This window comes from Vipera ursinii (assembly GCF_947247035.1).
Source record: "Vipera ursinii genome assembly, chromosome: 3".
In the NCBI taxonomy this organism is placed as follows: Eukaryota; Metazoa; Chordata; class Lepidosauria; order Squamata; family Viperidae; genus Vipera; species Vipera ursinii.
Window position 1 is genome coordinate 109,848,239 of NC_139516.1, and position 18,125 is coordinate 109,866,363.

General features: G+C 40.3%; 1 protein-coding gene across 1 annotated transcript in view; it reads left to right on the top strand.

Annotated features, from left to right (window-relative positions):
- LOC310638018 (ADAMTS-like protein 2) overlaps positions 1–13,740 on the top strand; it is a gene marked incomplete at both ends in the record, with an annotated part of 61,000 nt that extends 47,260 nt beyond the window's left edge. The window contains 7 exons of the mRNA XM_083358702.1: positions 1,019–1,145; positions 1,544–1,757; positions 6,467–6,622; positions 7,167–7,337; positions 11,699–11,875; positions 12,958–13,102; positions 13,622–13,740. Of these exons, the coding sequence (XP_083214828.1) occupies positions 1,019–1,145; positions 1,544–1,757; positions 6,467–6,622; positions 7,167–7,337; positions 11,699–11,875; positions 12,958–13,102; positions 13,622–13,740 (1,109 nt within the window). The remainder of the gene's footprint in view (positions 1–1,018; positions 1,146–1,543; positions 1,758–6,466; positions 6,623–7,166; positions 7,338–11,698; positions 11,876–12,957; positions 13,103–13,621) is intronic.
- Positions 13,741–18,125: the final 4,385 nt, after the last annotated feature.

Here is an 18,125-nt window from a genome sequence, read left to right on the forward strand (position 1 = left end):
GAATACAGCATCCAGTTTGGGTTGCCACAATGTAAAAAAGATGTTGAGACTCTAGAAAGAGTGCAGAAAAGAGCAACAAAGATGATTAGGGGACTGGAGGCTAAAACAAAGAATAGTTGCTAGAATTGGGTATGTCTAGTTTAATGAAAAGAAGGAGTAGAGGTGACATGAGAGCAAATGTTCCAATATCTCAGGGGCTGCCACAAAGAAGAGGGAGTCAAGCTATTTTCCAAAGCATCTGACGGCAGGACAAGAAGCAACGGATGGAAACTAATCAAGGAGAGAAGCAACCTAGAGCTAAGGAAAAATTTCCTGACAGTTAGAATAATTAATCAGTGGAACAACTTGCCTCCAAAAGTTGTGAATACTCCAACACTGGAAGTTTTTAAGAAGACAACCATTTGTCTGAAATGGTATAGGGTTTCCTGCCTGGGCATGGGGTTGGACTAGAAGACCTCCAAGGTCCCTTCCAAGTACTCTACTCTACTCTACTCTACTCTACTCTACTCTACTCTACTCTACTCTGTTCAGTATATTCTTGTCAGCCATCCAAAGTAGACCAGACTAGGAAACAAAAGTCACCAAGTTAATATTACTTTTATTATAAGGTTATAGTGACAGAATATCGCAAGTCTGAAAATGCTTCTGTCCCTCCCTCCTTTTATCTTTATGAGGACTAGGAAGGGTCTTTTCTGAGATGCTTTCTCAGATTACAGTTCTGGCCCAGACTCCGGTTTCTTTCATCTCACCACTGTCTTAATAAAGGTTCTTCCTCCTCTTCCTCAAGTTTATTCTTTCTGACCATTTCATCTCTTCATGGAAAAAAGGATGTGCTTTCTCATAGAGCAGGGAGAGATTATCTTTCTCCCTTCTGAAGAAATCCCAACTTTCTCTCTTTTCATGAAGCCTAAGGTATAGGGATATACTGTCACTTGCTGCTACTTTGGACCATAGTTGTTAGTGAAGCACTTAATCCTGTAGGACAGCTAATGATGATTCAGCTTTGCTCTGCATCCAGGGATCAGCACCTCCTATGCTATGTGTGTCCGCTATGATGGAGTGGAAGTGGAAGAAACTTACTGTGATGCATTGACTCGTCCTGAACCCACCCATGAATTCTGTGCAGGCCGAGAGTGCCAGCCTAGGTGAGTGGAAAGAGCCAGCTCTTTTGAAGGCATTCTGGAACCCTTGTGATGTGTGTGCAGTTGTAATACTGAAATTAAACCCTGTCGCTTAAGTTTGTAGAAGGTGATGTGAAATATTGTTTTTGTCCCTTTTGTTCCTTGTGGAAATGCAAATGTATGAAAATTGCTATGGAAGTTTTAAAGATTTTGAATTTCAAGGGAAAAGTTCCTTACAGAGCAGATAGAATTGCTCCTACATAGAGAAAAATGAGAGGCAACTATAATAGATCTTTATGGAAGAATCTTTGATTTAGGAGACTGTATAGATCCTTAGCCAGTTTTATTGTTTATTTTTTCCTTTGCATTAAATTATGCCCAAACTGCTTTTCCTTTCTTTTGCCATTGTTTACTGTCTGAAGGTGGGAGACCAGCCAATGGAGTGAGTGTTCAAGAACTTGTGGTGAAGGTTATCAGTACCGAATAGTGCGCTGTTGGAAGATGCTGGCTCCAGGCTTTGATAGTTCAGTCTATGATGACATGTGTGAGTCAGCTGGGCTAACCAGGCCTGTGGAACGGAAATCATGCAAGAACAAAGTTTGTGGCCCGCAGTGGGAGTTGTCAGAATGGTCTGAGGTATGTTGATCTTGAACTTGCACAAAATTAAGATAGTTCTTTCCAGATGTTTTGAACTCTACCCTTGCCATTAGTCACGCTGGCAAAGGTTGATGATGATTGATGTCCAAAACATTGAGAACTTGAAGATGCTTATCCCTGATTTTCAATGTGGGTTTAAGGAAACAGTTAAGTGTGCATTTCTTCTAAAAGACACCTGAGTTTAGAAACAAGTGCAGATAGGGTAAAAAGATGCACAAAAGGTCAGGGCACCAGCATCCTTTCTTAGCTGTGCAGAAGAATAAATGTTAACAGATATACTTTATCATGAAATTTTCATCTGACAGTAAAAGTGCAAGAGTCCTACTCTCATATTTCACCATTGTTATATTTTTCCTCTTCCTTAATGGAAATAGAATAGCCTCTTCCTTAGTAGGCTAAAATCTATTTTACAGAAGGGTACCAGTTGTTAGCCTTTAAGTTAAAAAGTTGTATAATATTGGCCACATGATGGTCTCAATGTTTTGCAGAGATGGTCCTAATCCTGGGTCCACACAAGTTGTGGCAAAGCAGTATGAACTGCAAGTGTGAGGACCAAGGTATTATTATTCATTTAAATCTTCCAAATACATAAATAGCTAATGTTTGGTATTAGCTTGGCAGGACTGTTGATTAAAAGAAAGAAAAACTACAAGCACCCAATCCTTCCCTACTCTTCCTTTAAGGAATGCAATAGCTTCAGAAAGCAGTTTTATTTTTGGAAAAAATAGAGCAACAAATGACTATGAAGATACGTTATTGAACCTTGCTTGTAAAGAAACCTGTTTGATCCTATATGAACTTCAAATATCACAGTGCAAGGTACTGGTATAAATTATTTAGAAAACTATAGCTAGAAAAACTACTAGCTACTCTCACCCAGCTCTTGTTCTTGGCAAGTTGAAAGTCAGGCACAATCTGTCCTGTCCCAGTTCACACAAAGAGCTTTTGGAAGGGATTTAGTATGTTTATTTCACAACTAACTCCCATGTAGCATTCCCCCAAGCCCCAAGTCAATTTCCCACAATTTGTGGGAGTTCAAGAGTAGTGACTTCAGTGACCAAATGCCTTCCAACAAGGGCACCAGGAGTTCACCACAGAGCATGGCTAACAGAGGAAGTCTGACACCTGAAGCACAGGCAACAATGAGGAAGCCAGCTGCCTGCAAAGTAGTGAGGCTTGAGTGCAAAACAGAGAAAAGTGGCTGAGGGAGCAAACCAAAGAGGACACCACTATTTTGGCTTCAATGGGTCCAAAGGAAATTTTCTCCAAATCCAAGTTCGAACACGAGTCCCAGGAACAAGGTCAAGGCAATGAAATAGTCTTGAATAAAATTCATGAACTTTGGCCAAGGAACAAGGCAAGAATCTGAAGACATTGGACTTCTGGTTTGCCATGCAGCCGCCATGGACAGCTGGGAGACTTGCTCTCTCTCCCCCGTCCAGTTTCGCATCGCTGGGGGTCCTGAAAAGGGCTGAAAGAGGCGACCAGGAAGGAGGGGCATTCGCTGGATCGCAGGAGAGCTGCAACTCTCCTGTTAGACCTGGTGATCCTTCCAAACCAGCAGACAAAAGGACCGGCCAGAGAAATATGGCTCGTGCCTAGGCTGCAAACAGCCGAAGTCATATTTTCCACCAGGCAACCTTAAAGCAGTGCGGAAGAGACTGGGTGAGATCTACCTCTTTTACAACCTGCTTAAGCTGCTAAGCATTTTCCTCTCTGTGGTGAGGGAAGGGAAATTTTAGCCCTCCCTCCAGAAAGACCAGCGACCAGCTACCCAGGGGAGTTTAAAATGTTGAAAAAGTAACTGGATCCCAACTGGAATTTTATTTCCTACAGCTTGTGGACTGAAAGATTTTTTACTTTTTATTTTTCATTATCTATTTCTGTTGAAAATATGGGTTTTTCCTTATAAATAAGAAGAAAAATTGACAAGATTAAAATAACTCTGGGACTCAAAGGGAAACTTTAAAAAGTAGAGATGACACTGTGTGGTCAAATTTGGTATCTTAATCTGTTATTTTTCAGGGGCTTGGCTGACAGCCCAGGGAAATAGATAAGACATATAACCTTGAAAATTTTGAAACAACAGATGTGAAAGGCTCTATGCTTCATACCCAGAAAAAAAACCTTTTCCTTTCTTTTGGATTTCTTATTGTAAAGCCTTTAGTCTAAAATATTAACATGAAAGAAGATCAGGAACAAAATCTCCTTATGCATGAAGATTAACAAATTCTCTATATGTTGAAAACAATAATTCAAACTCTCATCACAGCCAACAAAAAATTAAGAGGCTATGGGAAGGAACAAAAAAACAGCCCAGATATGAAAGCCCAAACTTTGACCACAACTAAAGAATCATCTATACAAAATACATTAGAAAAAATGAAACATTCAAATACCACGACAGAAGAATTAACTGCTCAACAAATATTGACATTTGAAAATCCAGAAAAGACACCAACAACTTGGAAAAAGGAAAAGGTTTCCTATATAAATCAAAATGAATTGGAGGATCCAGAAAAAGAACAGTTGGATGAGAAGAAAAACAATTCAGAACAACTATATCAATACGGAAGAGTAAAGAGACGACCCACCAGATCTACCAGTCCTCTCAAAAAAATGGTGACCGGATGGTTTTGCCAACATCAAATAATATATATGACATTACAAGAAGATTGGTTTGATGACCCAAAAACAAGGACACGGAAGACGACTTAGCAAAGGAAAAAAGCTAGAATAAGACTGAAGAAGAATGGAGTTTTGACCATCTTATCAAAATCTAAAACAGAATATACTTAAATAGATAAGATGTGCATGTTGAACATAAGACATTGTTATGAATTGAGATAAAGAAAAGTTTTTTGTAATTAAAACTTAGCAGTATAAATACTAATAACTAAATTTGAATATCGATTTGTGCATAAAGGTCATGTAAAGGTGAAAAGGATGTAGATAAGCTAAAAGGTTATTGATGAAAGTAATAAACAGGTCTATATGGAATGTCAAAAACAAAAATTATTAGTTTAAGCATGAGATAGCAGATACAAAGAGGAAGAGAGGGGAGACATTAAATACTGAAATAAAAAGAAATTTTGATTACTACTTTAAAAAATTAAAAACTAGCAGAAGGGAAGGATATCACTGTATTATTAATTTGTTGATATAGAGGGTGAGAATTTAAATAGATAAGATGTGCATTTTGAATATTAGATCTTGTGAGGAATGGTGATAGAGGAATTGGGAATATATTAAAAATGTTGGGAATGATAAATATCAAACGTTAAATTTAAATGTTAGTGGAAATTAAAACTGGAAAAATTTATTAGGTCATTGATTGTCGAAAAAATTGTATACTAAAACAACTAGAATATATATAAACTAAAAACTAACGATATATGTAAGAAAGTTATTTTCTGTGTGATTGATAGAATAAAACTTGTTTTAAATCCATAAGTAGACAGTAGATATGAAGGGAAAAAGAGAGGAAATGTTTATGGTAGCAACTTGAAATCTGTACTAATGGTATTTGTATGTAATTGAATTACTACAACCCAGCCGCCACACTGCTTTTCAAATCTGTGAATGTAATGTTAGAAAATCAATAAAATTTGTAAAAAAAAAAAGAATCTGAAGACATTGCACCAAAAAACAAACGGTTGTTTCTGGCAACCAGCCCACTCCCTCTGCTCGCTTAAGTCAGTCTTAACTGGTGCTTCTTATTAGGAGGGTGAGGCTGCTTCCTAACAAGTAGCCTTAGCACCTCCGCTGTGCCTCTCAGCCTTCTGTTCTCCTTGTCTGCGGATTGGGTGGGGGCAGCAGCTGTTCTTCATCAGAGTTACCCCACTGCCTCTGTGCCTCACTGGTCTCTCCCTCTTCTGCTTGCATGGACGACTGCTCATCTGATCAATCACTCATCCTACTTCCCGATCTTCCTGGGACTGCATACCCTTTCTGCCACAGAGTTCTCTGCAGACACCCCATGTTGGCCCTTTCTGAATGTCCCAGATCCGGCTTGTCCTCATCGGAGTCAGCCTCTGGCGGGGCCATAACACAATCTTTGGTTTGAATTCAAATTGGATGGTGTTATTTTTCCTAGTTTGGCTGAAGGCTTGAGGATCAAGAGAGTTAATGCTGTAGTAGTAAGACAATGAAGATTAATTTCAAGAACTTGGTTTGAGATCTCATACCAGGCCTTTTAGTAGACGTACCTTTCTGCATCTATCAGATACATTTTATTTCACCTGAGATACCAAGTTTTTGTCTGAAACTGAAGACCTTGCTAATAAGAGAAAGGGAGGGGCTAACGTTCAAGAGAAAATTTAGATGAAAAGTTATCATATAAAATTGAACTAGCATGGTTCAAGAAGACTGCACTATTCCAGGGAACAGGGATATCCCAAATACCATTTTGACAGTAAATTGCACAATAATTGAATTATGGGTGCTGAAAATCTGCTGCCTGAAGCACCTTCTTCATTCTGCCTTTGTCAGGAAGGCATGTACGTATAAACTGACCCATGAATTGTTAGCATTCATTACTTGAGTAATAGTCGTAATAAATGAGTATAGCAGGGCAAAAGAAAATGTAAAGGGTAAATTTGGTGATAATATGATTTTATAACTTTATCTTCATCACTGCTGGCACATGTCACGATTGTTTGTCTCTTCTGGTTCCCACTTTCTTACAGTGTTCTGCTCGCTGTGGCAGTCAAGGGACAATGCGAAGAGAAGTGCGTTGTTCGGTCAAAACCAAACTCTGCAATCAATCTACAAAGCCTGTAAATGAGAAGGAGTGTTTAGGTCCTCCCTGCGACAGGCACTGGGCTGTTTCTGACTGGGGACCGGTGAGTCAAGGCTGGGGTGTGTGTGTGTGTGTGTTAGACTCTTCATGGAAGGTTTGGGAATGGGAAATTTTCTAATTAATTTTAGAAAGGCATAAAGATGGCCTTTAAGAAAATACTCAGAGAATTCCCAAGTCTGGGAAGGAAGATAGTATTAAGGAAAGACTGCAGAAGACTCCTTCTTGGCTCACTAGAGAAACATAATCAAACTTGCAAGAGTCCATTATTGTAGCTTCTCTCAATTAGTTCTTGTCTTCCTGTGGAATCAGTTTCATGATCTGGCTGATACTAATTGTAGTCTAGAATAGAAAGTGCTTGTATGTTTTCTGAAATTATTGTAAAAATCATGAGGCTAGAGGCGTCCTTTCAAAAATAAGTGAAGACCTCTGTGAAGACCAATTTTGCATGTCTAATACTGTATATTTGCCTAGAATTTCAGTACTAAAATGTGCCAAAGGTCTTAGAAGTATGTCATATATTGCTCCATCTAGATCAAAGGCTACTTACTAAATCCAGTTACCTTGAAAATTCTCATTATTTCTTCAAGTGCTCAGGTTTGTGTGGTGAGGGACGGATGAATCGCTTGGTCACCTGCCGCAATGTGGAAGGGAAGTTGATCTCAGAGTCCCAGTGCAATCCCAACACTAAGCCCCTGGCAATCTACCCCTGTGGAGACAAGAACTGCCCTGCCCATTGGGTCGAGCAAGAATGGGACCATGTGAGTTTGCATCTGATCACACACCTCTGTTCTTAGAGAAGACAATGGAAGTTATTCATGCCAGCCCAAAATCAAATTAAAAAATTGGCTCCTGTTAATGAATGAATGAAAGAATGAACCTTTATTGTCAAAGTACAACCATGTATACATTGAGATTGGCTGAGCCTCCCTTCGTGCCCCCACCCCCAACTTACAGTGACACAAACCCTCCATCTTATTACACCCTGTGAGCTAATTGCACAACGCACCGGCCTCGCAAGTCATCCCTGAGAATTTTCCTCACTCTTCCAAGGCAGCGAGCCCTGGCGATGTCATCCAGTGGTGTAAGGGGACAGCCCACAATGTCTTGTGCTGTGCTCACCACCCTCTGTAATACTTTCCTATCCGCGGCTGTCAAACCAGCATACCAAACCACAATACCATACGAGAGGACGCTCTCTACAGTAGACCGGTAAAAGAAGGTCATAAGCCGTTGTTCTACCCTGTTCTTCCGCAGAGAGTGTCTGCTGGCTAATTTAGAAGCTCTTCAGAGTTTTGTTTTCATCTGTACTTCCATCATGCAGCTTGAAAACAGGGATTCAAACAGCAGGTTCTGCTTTTGGTGTTCTCTCAGTTGGGAGTTGATGGGGGCAGATTTTGGCTTGTGTCAGCTCCCTGACCATGGATGGCCTGGGAGATAGTGCAGCAACTCCTAAACAACAATTGGGAGATATAAGAAGGCTCTATAAACTCATATGCTTATCTGGCCCCTTTGAGCTGTTCCTAGACTGACATTCTGTGTTAAGCCACCTATCTATTTCTAAGCCATCAACCCAGACATATAAAAGGAACAGCCGGTAACATATGCAAAGAATTTGTAGAAAGATCACGATTCTTCTCACTTTCACCATTCACCAGCTTAAGTCAGTTCTGCCTCCCTTTCTTCTTTTTCTCATTAGCCTACCCATCAACTAGTAGCTTAGGAGAAACAAACCTCTTTTACATGGGAAATACTCCTTATTCTGCATGTCTTTTACCTAACTTAATTTTTCCTTTCCAGAGTAAAACAAACATCTAAACATGAAAAATAAATAAACAAGAAAAAAATGTAATCTTTAGCTTCTTGAATGGTATGAAGAGGTAGATATTCTTTTAAAGAGGAATAGTTTATTTTTCCCTTTTGCAATATTGTTAAACATAATTTGCATCAAACATAATTTCAAGATACATATATACACAAAATATAGGGAAAACAAAAACCCTACTACAGTGTAAATGAAACATTAGCTACCATACATGTGAAAATTTGTCATAAATAAGCAGTACACCAGGTTATAATGCATTGCTATTCAGGTAATGTCATGGTTCCGACAAATGAAACTCTTCAAAGAACTTCAAGGCATTGTTTACCTTAAAGCCTTGGTGGAGCAGTGGGCTAATGCCTCCTTAAGTAACACCAGCTGCCTGCAATTAGTGCAGGTTCGCATCCCACCAGGCTCAAGGTTGACTCAGCCTTCCATCCTTCCGAGGTAGGTAAAATGAGGACCCAGATTGTTGGGGGCAATTAAGCTGACTTTGTAATAATGCCGCTTGGGGTGTGTGTGAAAGCCCTAATAAGCAGGCATATACATAGAATGAAGGCTACTGCTAAGCTTGTAAGCCGCCCTGAGTCTTCGGAGAATGGATATTTTTTTTAAAAAAAGAATGGATATTTTTTTAAAAAAAGAATCTTTATTCAAGTAGCATAAATTCGGCATATACATGGTCAAAGCCAAAATCTGAATTCTCCTCCCCTTAGCACATAGTATCAAACACAATTCCCTCCTCTAATTAGCAGTCATAAATCACATTCTCCAATTAGTCTGAATTGCAGGTTTTCCTTCCTGTTCTCTAGCCTGCCATCTCTTGTCATCTCTTATTTCAAAAGCCCATGAGTTCATACACCTTTATAATATTGTTATGTCTAACTAATTCCCATCACATTCCTCCTCCTCTCCCAGTATCATGTAATTCTAAGAATAAAGCATAGGAAAGAAAAAGGCTGCATCTCCATATGTTATCAAAGCAAGAACTTCCGATGTTAGCAGCGTTGACAGGTAAATTATAAAATTCAACCAAGTTTGATAAAATTGTGGTTCCTGCATCTGAAATCTCATTAACTTTAACTTTGATTTTGTCATTTTTAATGTGGCAATTAGAGAAGCTTTACTAATTCACAACTCAGTTTATTTATTATCTACAGTTTTCCAGTTAAAGAATCCTCTATACCAGAGTTCCCCAACTTTTCTGGCTTTGGGGACTGAGGGGAGGGAGAGGGGATAGTTCCGCATGAGCATCAGGTGAGAGTGCACACAAAGCACTATTTCCACAAGTGGGGGGGGGGCATGCACTCCTGCCCCTTGTACAAAGGGAGTACACGCACAAACACTCACCCGCTACTCACATAAGTGGGGATGCGCACGCTCACCGCCACTTCTGTGGCCCGGTTTTGAACTGCTCAAGGCCCAGCAGTGGGCCACAGCCCAGGGGTTGGGGACTCCTGTTCTATACAGTCTACGGGGAGGGGGGGGTGACTTACTGAGATTCCCTCTTCCCCTCACCAGCCTATAACCTCCCAATTTTAATTACAATAATTCCTTAACTATAGTTTTACCTATTTTAGTTTTTCATATAGTTTTCTCTTATTTATTTAACTCCCTCCTTTTTCCCTTTACTCTAAACCTGAAAATTTCAAAAAAAGGAAAACAGTCTATATAATTTCTGTTTCTCCATATCTCAATGCAGTGTTCCCATCTAACCTTCCACTTGTAATTGAGCCTGTTTTCCACAGTTCCAAGGACGAATCATAGTTTTCTTCCTCTCTTCTTAGAAAGTTTTGTCAATCAGCTCTGCATCTCAGTTGAAACTGAAATAACTTTCTGTCCTTGTAATATAAAAACAATTCATTTGAGAGGAGAGTCCCATTTGTATTGAACCTCATTCTGCATAGTTTTTTCTGTAATTGATTCTAATTCTTTTCTTTCTTTGTAACCACTGATATCTTGGAAAAAGCATATTCTCCAGTCAACCTATTTTCTCATAATTTTATTTTTTTATATTTGGGTTCACAAATCTATAAAATGTCTGTAAAGCTGATAAGCACATTCAATGTCTTTATCCATTAAGTTCTGGTAATTAATTTTAGAGATGGGAGAAGTAGTCAGATTTGTTTGTTCCGCTTTACTCTGCCAGTCCTTTAATCCTTAAATTATTTCTCCTGCCACAATCCCTTAAACCTGCCAACTCAATCTTTATTTTATTTATGTATTTCAGAAATACACTTTTGAGCCATGTGTCTCTCAAGAGTATTATTTGTAGCCATATCATAAACATTGCTGGCTTTCAGAGCAATATCTGCTATTTGCATTTTCTTAAAGTATTTATTCATTTGCTCTGCCAAGTCTTTAAATACTCGTACAGCATGTTTGTCCAATTGTGGCTTCAGTTCTTTTTTTTAAACTTGTTTTATTAACTGTCCAATTATGTCCATATCAGACGTCCATCCTTGGCCCTGCAGTGCTCTCCTCCATTGCTTCTTCTCCATTGCAGAGAACCATCTCAGGCTACTTCAAGTCTTCCAAATAAGCTTTAAACCCCTTTCCGTTGAGCAGATTGCCTTTCCCAAACATCTTGTTTACTTATCTCACTATTTGATAAAATAAGGGAACCAGGCTATGTTTAAGAAAATAACTGGATCAGGAAAACTCAGCATGCCATCCTGGTCAGTGGTTAGCCATGACCAAATATATAATAAATCTTACTCTGATCTAACAGCATTGGAATTTGGACTATACAGGTAGTCCTCGACTTACAACAATTCATTTAGTGACGTTCAAAGTTACAACAGCGCTGGAAAAAGTGACTTATGACGATTTTTCACACTCACGACCATTGCAGCATCCTCATGGTCGTGTGATTTACATTCGGATGCTTGACAACTGACTCATGTTTATGACGATTGCATCATCCCGGGGATCATGTCTTTTGCAACTTTCTGACAAGCAAAGCCAAGGGGGAAGCCTGATTCTGTTACTAATTTAACAACTGCATCGATTGACAACAAATATGGCAAGAAAAGTCATAAAATGAGGCAAAACTCACTTAACAGATTTCTCACTTAGCAACATAAATTCAATTTGGGCTGGAGGACTACCGGTACCTGTATTAGGGTTATTGTGGCCGTTTATACAGCAAAACTCTTGCATTGTTAAGCCCAAACTCACTGCATTTTCTATTAATTCCTGGCAGCCTTGCAAATGAAAAGAATGAGCCCAATGTGGGTTTGCAGAGGCTGTTGCTTTTTAATGCAGATGGAAAACGGTGTTTTGCTTTCTCCGTTGCAGTGCAATGCCACATGTGGCCGAGGTGTCAAGATGCGGACAGTGCTGTGTGTGGGATTAGAAAATGGCCTGTACAGGGAGTATCCTGAGAAGCGCTGCGAGGCTGTTCCAAAGCCAGAAACCCAAGCCCCGTGTTTCCAGAGACCCTGTTCCACGTGGTTTTCGACCTCTTGGTCTCAGGTAGATGGAGAAGCTATGGCAACCTGGAGAGGGGAGGGAGCTGATGACGTTTGGAACAGGGTTGGAGGGAAGTGGCAGGGAAGATCCCCCTGAACAATTCTTCATAGGAGAAAATAAAGGCAGGGGCGGGGCGGGGAGGTGGTTGTTCTCTGTTTCATCCATTGAGATTCTCAGCATTGCTTTCCCAAGTCCTGTTTATTTTGAGTTTGTAGATACCACCTTTCTGAAAACCATTACGGCAGTGCACAGCATTTAAAAAAATGATCATAGAGCATTAAAAAAAACCATCACAAAATACAATAAGCATTTATAGAATGCTAAGATTTTTTAAAATGTGACTTTATGCTTTTGTAAAAGCACCTGGGGCTTGGTTGCAACTGTAAAAGCGAGCACGCCCTCTCATTTGGTTGTGAGATACAGTACAGCCCTTTCATTTGCGCCTGGCAAATTGTACTGTGCTCTGATTAAATGAGCTGAAGGGTATCTATACAGAGCCGGAAGCAATCGTCTAAAGAGGTGTCCAGGACAAAGGTAACCCTTGCTGGATCAGGAAAGATAAAAATAATTGCACAAATCTATAACTTGCCACTGCTGCTGCTTGAAGATGCAGCAATTAGACAAAGTAGCTGTGCAACCATTCCTGATCTTGGTGTATCTATAGATGTTTAAATGTGGTCCCAGTATTGGAGTAGTAAATTAATTTAATTAATTTGGCTTTGTTTCATTTCATTGCACTTGCAATCTTTTTTGTTTTTTTTTCTTTATTGATTTTAATGTAATGCCTTTGCTTGATTGTTGTGAGCCACCCAAAGCCATTGAGAGCTGGGTGGCATACACATTTCATACATTATTATTATTATTAACATTAAAATCTAAAGTATGAAATCACACTGGTAAATGAAGCATTGCTACCATTTTCTAATTTAACTTGGGTATCCATGCTTGCCCAAAGTGACACCATTCTTGAGGATGGTGGGATTTCTTTTTATGCCCTTCTTCTTTTGGCTGAGCTTTACATCCATACTTTGTCTGAAAGGAGAACACTTTTCTCTTCCCCCCCCCCAAAAAAAAAACCCTTGCAGTGCAGCAAGACCTGTGGCACTGGCCTGCGTTTCCGTGAAGTGAAGTGCTACCAAGGAGAAACTTTAGGCCAAGGCTGTGAGTCAGCATCCAAACCTGAAGCCAGACAAGCTTGCCAGTTACAGCCGTGTCCCACCGATGCTCCAGGTAAAAAGCAACCTGTCGGGAGCTCTAGCTTAAGGAAGTAAAAAGTATTGCAGCTCTTGAACCAACAGGGCCCTCAGGGAATGAGCTGTGAGGAAGCAGATAGGGCCGTAAATCCAAGCAATTAGTGCTAGGATCACTTGTGATGCTAAGGCATGATGTGGCTCTCTGATTAATTTGAAACTTAGTGCAATGGGTTGAACCCAGTTTGTGAATAATAGAAACTGGAGCTGCCAATTTCTGAATCCAGAAGGACTGGCAGGCACATAGAAAGAGATAGCAAAGACCACTATTCCGAGAGGCTTAAAGAAGAGGCTAGCTCACAGGAGGAAGATAAAAGGAAGAAGTGGAGAAAGAGAGAAGATGAAAGAGTCTGTGTGGAACTGCAGACATAAGGAAAGTTGCATGCACCGTATCACCTGAAGCCAGCAGTATTTTTGAAATACCAGTTAATATTCTGGTGAGGTAGCCCAATTGCAAGAGGATTCTATCTAACCTTTGTGCTATGTTTCCCCTCCACAGACGAAGACTGTGATGACAAAGCAACAGCTAATTGTGTGTTGGTCCTGAAAGTAAAGCTCTGTTCACACTGGTATTATAGAAAGGCTTGCTGCAGGTCTTGTAAGGGCAAAACACCCTGATCTGGCTCCTGCTTCTTCCACTTCAGAATAAGAAGCATTCTCAAGAGGGAAACTTGATGGAAACCTGCCTTCTCGATCAGCAAGTGCATGATCCTTATGGACAGTCCAGAACATCGGTCGACTTACTAGCATGTTGCTGTAAAAATGACTCTGATTACAGGCCTTTTTGTTAGGAGGCCTGCTCCTATATATTGCGCAGGTGACCTAATAATCAGGCTCCATGAGGCTATCCACAGGCATTTTGTCATGCTAAGTAATATTAAAAATATTAAAATCTCTGCTTCTCATTTCCTTGAGTTCCTGGGACTGGATGCATCCCTGATTGAGTTTGAATTTTAGTGGCATCATCTGAGTCTGTTCAGAAGCTACATATAGCTTGGGATGTGTAAATCATTTGTGTTGCTTTAGCAGCCCCCTGATAATGATGCCATTTCATCCTTTTATATATCTAGGTGAATTCCACTCTTGACAGGTATGTCGTGTTTTAGAGTGTGTTTCTCATCCTTGGCAACTTTTAAGATGTGTAGAATCCCACAGCCAGCACTGGAGTTGAAGTCTACACATATTAAAAGCTGCTGAGGTTGAGAAACACTGTATTTCCCTTTATGCACTGCTTCTTTTGGTTGAGCTTTACATTCGCACTTTGTACCAAAAGGGCCATACGTTATTTTAGCATATTCACTTACATTAAGACATAACATGAAATCCAGCAGTGGGCAACCTAACCTGGTCCAAGCTAGTTTCTGACTGTGTAACCAAATGGCTGTAGGGGAGCCCATGTCAAGTATAAAGACAATAAAAGGTAAAATGTCCTTTTGTTTCCTGCTCACTTTGCAGGACACAGCTTTGCAGTTTTCTTGCCAAGTGAGAAGTTTTCCTATTTCTCAGTCTATCCTACAGCCTTAGTACTCCTCGATCGTCTTCCATCCAAGGATTGACCAGGGCAGTAGCTTTTCTAGATTGGCCAGTTGGGTAGATTGCCCCTACACAATCCATTTTCTTCCTTATATAAGGATCCAAGTGGCAAAGAGGCTGACATCAGAATTTGAGAGGAGGGGAAATTTTCAATGGCCCTCTGAAAGTCAGAAAAAGATGTTAGTTTAGGACAGGGTCTTCAAACTCGGCCCTTTTATGACTCATGGACTTCAACTCCCGGAAGGCTGAGGAATTCTGGGAGTTGAAGTCCATGAGTCATAAAAGGGCTGAGTTTGAAGACCCTTGGTTTAGGATGATAATCTGGGCCTTCTAAAAACATGTACAGTGACAGACATAACTTCAATTATCTTGCTGGGTGGTAGTTGGCAAAGGGTGGCAAACAGCCTTTGCCTTCATGAGGAGGGGTGGATCCTTGCCTTCCTTAAAGTTGGTTGCATCACTGCATCATGCAAAGCCATTTTTGCCACTTTAGGTCTTATGCAATTAGATGTACAGGCTTCCTTAGGTTCTTTTGTGCCAAAAGCAGTCAAACTTATAATGGCCTTCTTTCATATTTTACATGTGACGGTTCTTTATTGTGAAACCAGATCTGGTTGAAAGCTAAAGGACTCTGAGAGGAGAGAGTAGGGACCTTCAGCTGACCTATCAAGAACAGACTGAGTACCATTCCCATCACCTGTTCACAGTTTTCTCCACTATGGAGGAAGGTATTTGTTTTATTTTGTTTTGTTTTTAATTTTACTTACGGTTCCTTCTAAAACTGCAGTAGGCACATTTCATAGAAATCTGTGCTGTCTTTCTGTAATGCATGTCCTGGTTTTTTGACAGTGAAAAAAATACTGCAGAAGTAGTTATTGTATTATAGTGGCATTTTCATGGTGTGTCTCTGTTCTGGTTTGCCTGTGACATTAGCATTAGATCTTTGGGAACTGGACTAACAGTAACAGGGAAAACCTGCTTTGGGCTTTCATGTCTGAATTTTGGTGTAAAACTGACCTTAGGGATTAGGAAGGAAGGAATGCCATTAAGGAGGGGCCTGCAGAAAAAAATGCAGTCTTGAAAAAGGGAAGTGCAAGAAAGAAACTCAAAATAGACCTCCCTCCACTTGAATTTTTTATAGTATAAGATGGGATAAAGAGATACTTGGACATACTTTCTGACTCTCTACCTTGATCCCAATAAAGAGCTTTCATTTAATTCCTGCCCTGTTTCTTGATCTGATCTACCTTGAAGGCTTGGGTTCCTCATGGTATCCCAGGAGCTGCAGCAATTTTCCTGACTTTGCCATGATGCCATTACCAGAGTCAATGACTGAGTGGCCTTAAAAAATGGATGGATGGATGGAGGAAATACCAGGTTTATAGGGAGAGACGCCCAGGAAGATCTATTCAGTTCTTTTCCAGATTAAAACAAAGATCAACTTTCCTCAGTTGATAAATGGAAAAGGACTATGTTAAATCTTTCTTCTCAATTGGATAGGTTAAGAGAAGATCACTTGGTTAAAGCACTGTAAGAATTTAACGCAACTAGTATATCATAATAGGGACGCAGTGGCTCAGTGGGTTAGGATGCTGAGCTTGTCGATCAGAAGGTCGGCAGTTTAGTGGGTCGAATCCCGAGTGCCGTGTAGCAGAGTGAGCGCCTGTTACTCGTTCCAGCTTCTGCCAACCTAGCAGTTTGAAAGCATGTAAAAATGCAAGTAGAAAAATAGGGACCACTAGGGTGGGAAGGTAACAGCGTTCTGTGCGCCTTTGGCATCTAGTCATGCCGGCCACATGACCACGGAGACGTCTTCGGAGAAGCGCTGGCTCTTCAGCTTTGAAACGGAGATGAGCACCGGCCCCTAGAGTTAGAAACGACTAGCACTCATGTGCGGGGGAACCTTTACCTTTACCTTTTAGTATATCATAACATTAAACATCTAAGGTAAAAGTAATTAAAACAATGGCAAAAAGTAAAAATAAATAATAGTGTTTTATTTTTGCCCCATTTACTAATTTGCCACTTCCTTTTCTTCTACCACCACAAAAACACTACTGAGAAAGCCAGGCCCTTCTTGCCATTCACCTTTTTTAAAAAAAAATAAAAGCATTTAGAGCAGAACCATCCCTTCTGATGTGGCAAGCTGGATTGTATGGGAAAAGGCAATGCTATAGCTGCCTTGTTCCCAGACCATTTGGAGCTGGGGACTAGGGGAATTTAGGGATTTTGCGTTACATCTGGAACCAGTTGGATGTCAGTGTGCAAGTTGTTCAATAGATGCTCCTCGTGCAGCAGTCTAAAGGGAGATAATCCAGATTTTTTTCCAGCTTGCTTTCCATTCAGGGTCCTCTTTGGAAGGGCTGTCAATCCCTTTTCATCACTTTCAAGTGAACCTAGGCTGATGCAGAACAGGAGGTTGCATACTTCAAACTGAAGGTGAGCAGTAAGTTTTCCCACTTGTGCAAAAAATCTCATCCTCATTAAATAAATAAATAGCACCATAGACAGATGATTAAGCACAAGTCTATTTCCTTGCTATCTTAATTCCTCCCCAAATAAAAATCGGATTAGGGTTTTTTTGTATATACGGCTAATCTGCAAAAAAAGGTACTACTGTAGTCAAAATAAACTAGATTCCTTTGTATCTGAGATTTTGATAATCAGAACATGGTGTTATGGATTAAATCAGACCTAAGAAGATTTAGCTGTAGCCAACCTTTCACCTTACATGAGAATGCATGAAAAATTCAACTAGGAATAGCCCCTAGTGCAAATTTACAATTATGGATACCGTACTTGCTCCTGGTGGTGGTATTTAGCCTTGTTTAGAAATATGTCTAAATCATTTTGAAAATCTGCTCATAGAAAACCACAGATATAATGGGTTTAATGGTTTTGGCCATGGTTTTTAGGCACAAAAGAAGATTAAACAACTACTATGTAGAACGGTGTAATTTGGACAAAATTTACAGTGATGGCGAACCTTTTAGAGACCGAGTGCCCACACTGCAACCCAAAACCCACTTATGTATCATCCGGTGCTGGGTGGGTGTGGCCCATTGGATGGGTGTAGCCAATTGGGTGGGCGTGGCCCATTGGGTGGGCGTGGCTGTGGTGGTAACAGCAGAGTGAGTGGGACTAAAAAGTTCAATCAATTCCTACTCTGCAAGATCTTTTTTTTCCCCCGCAAGAAGTTGAAATTGATTGATTGATTGAACCTTTTTTTTGCACACAGCAGTGGAGGCCTAAAGCATAAAACCCAGCTGAAGGCCTAGGACTGGGGCAATGGCACGCATGCCCACAGACAGGGCTCTGTGTGCCACCTGTGGCACACGTGCCATAGGTTCGCCACCACAGAGAGAAAACATCCATATAGGAAACTGTGTGCATTCCTAGATGGCTTTTAAGCAACAACATCTAAAACCATAATTCTATCATATAGTCAGGTGTCATTAGCAAAATTAAGA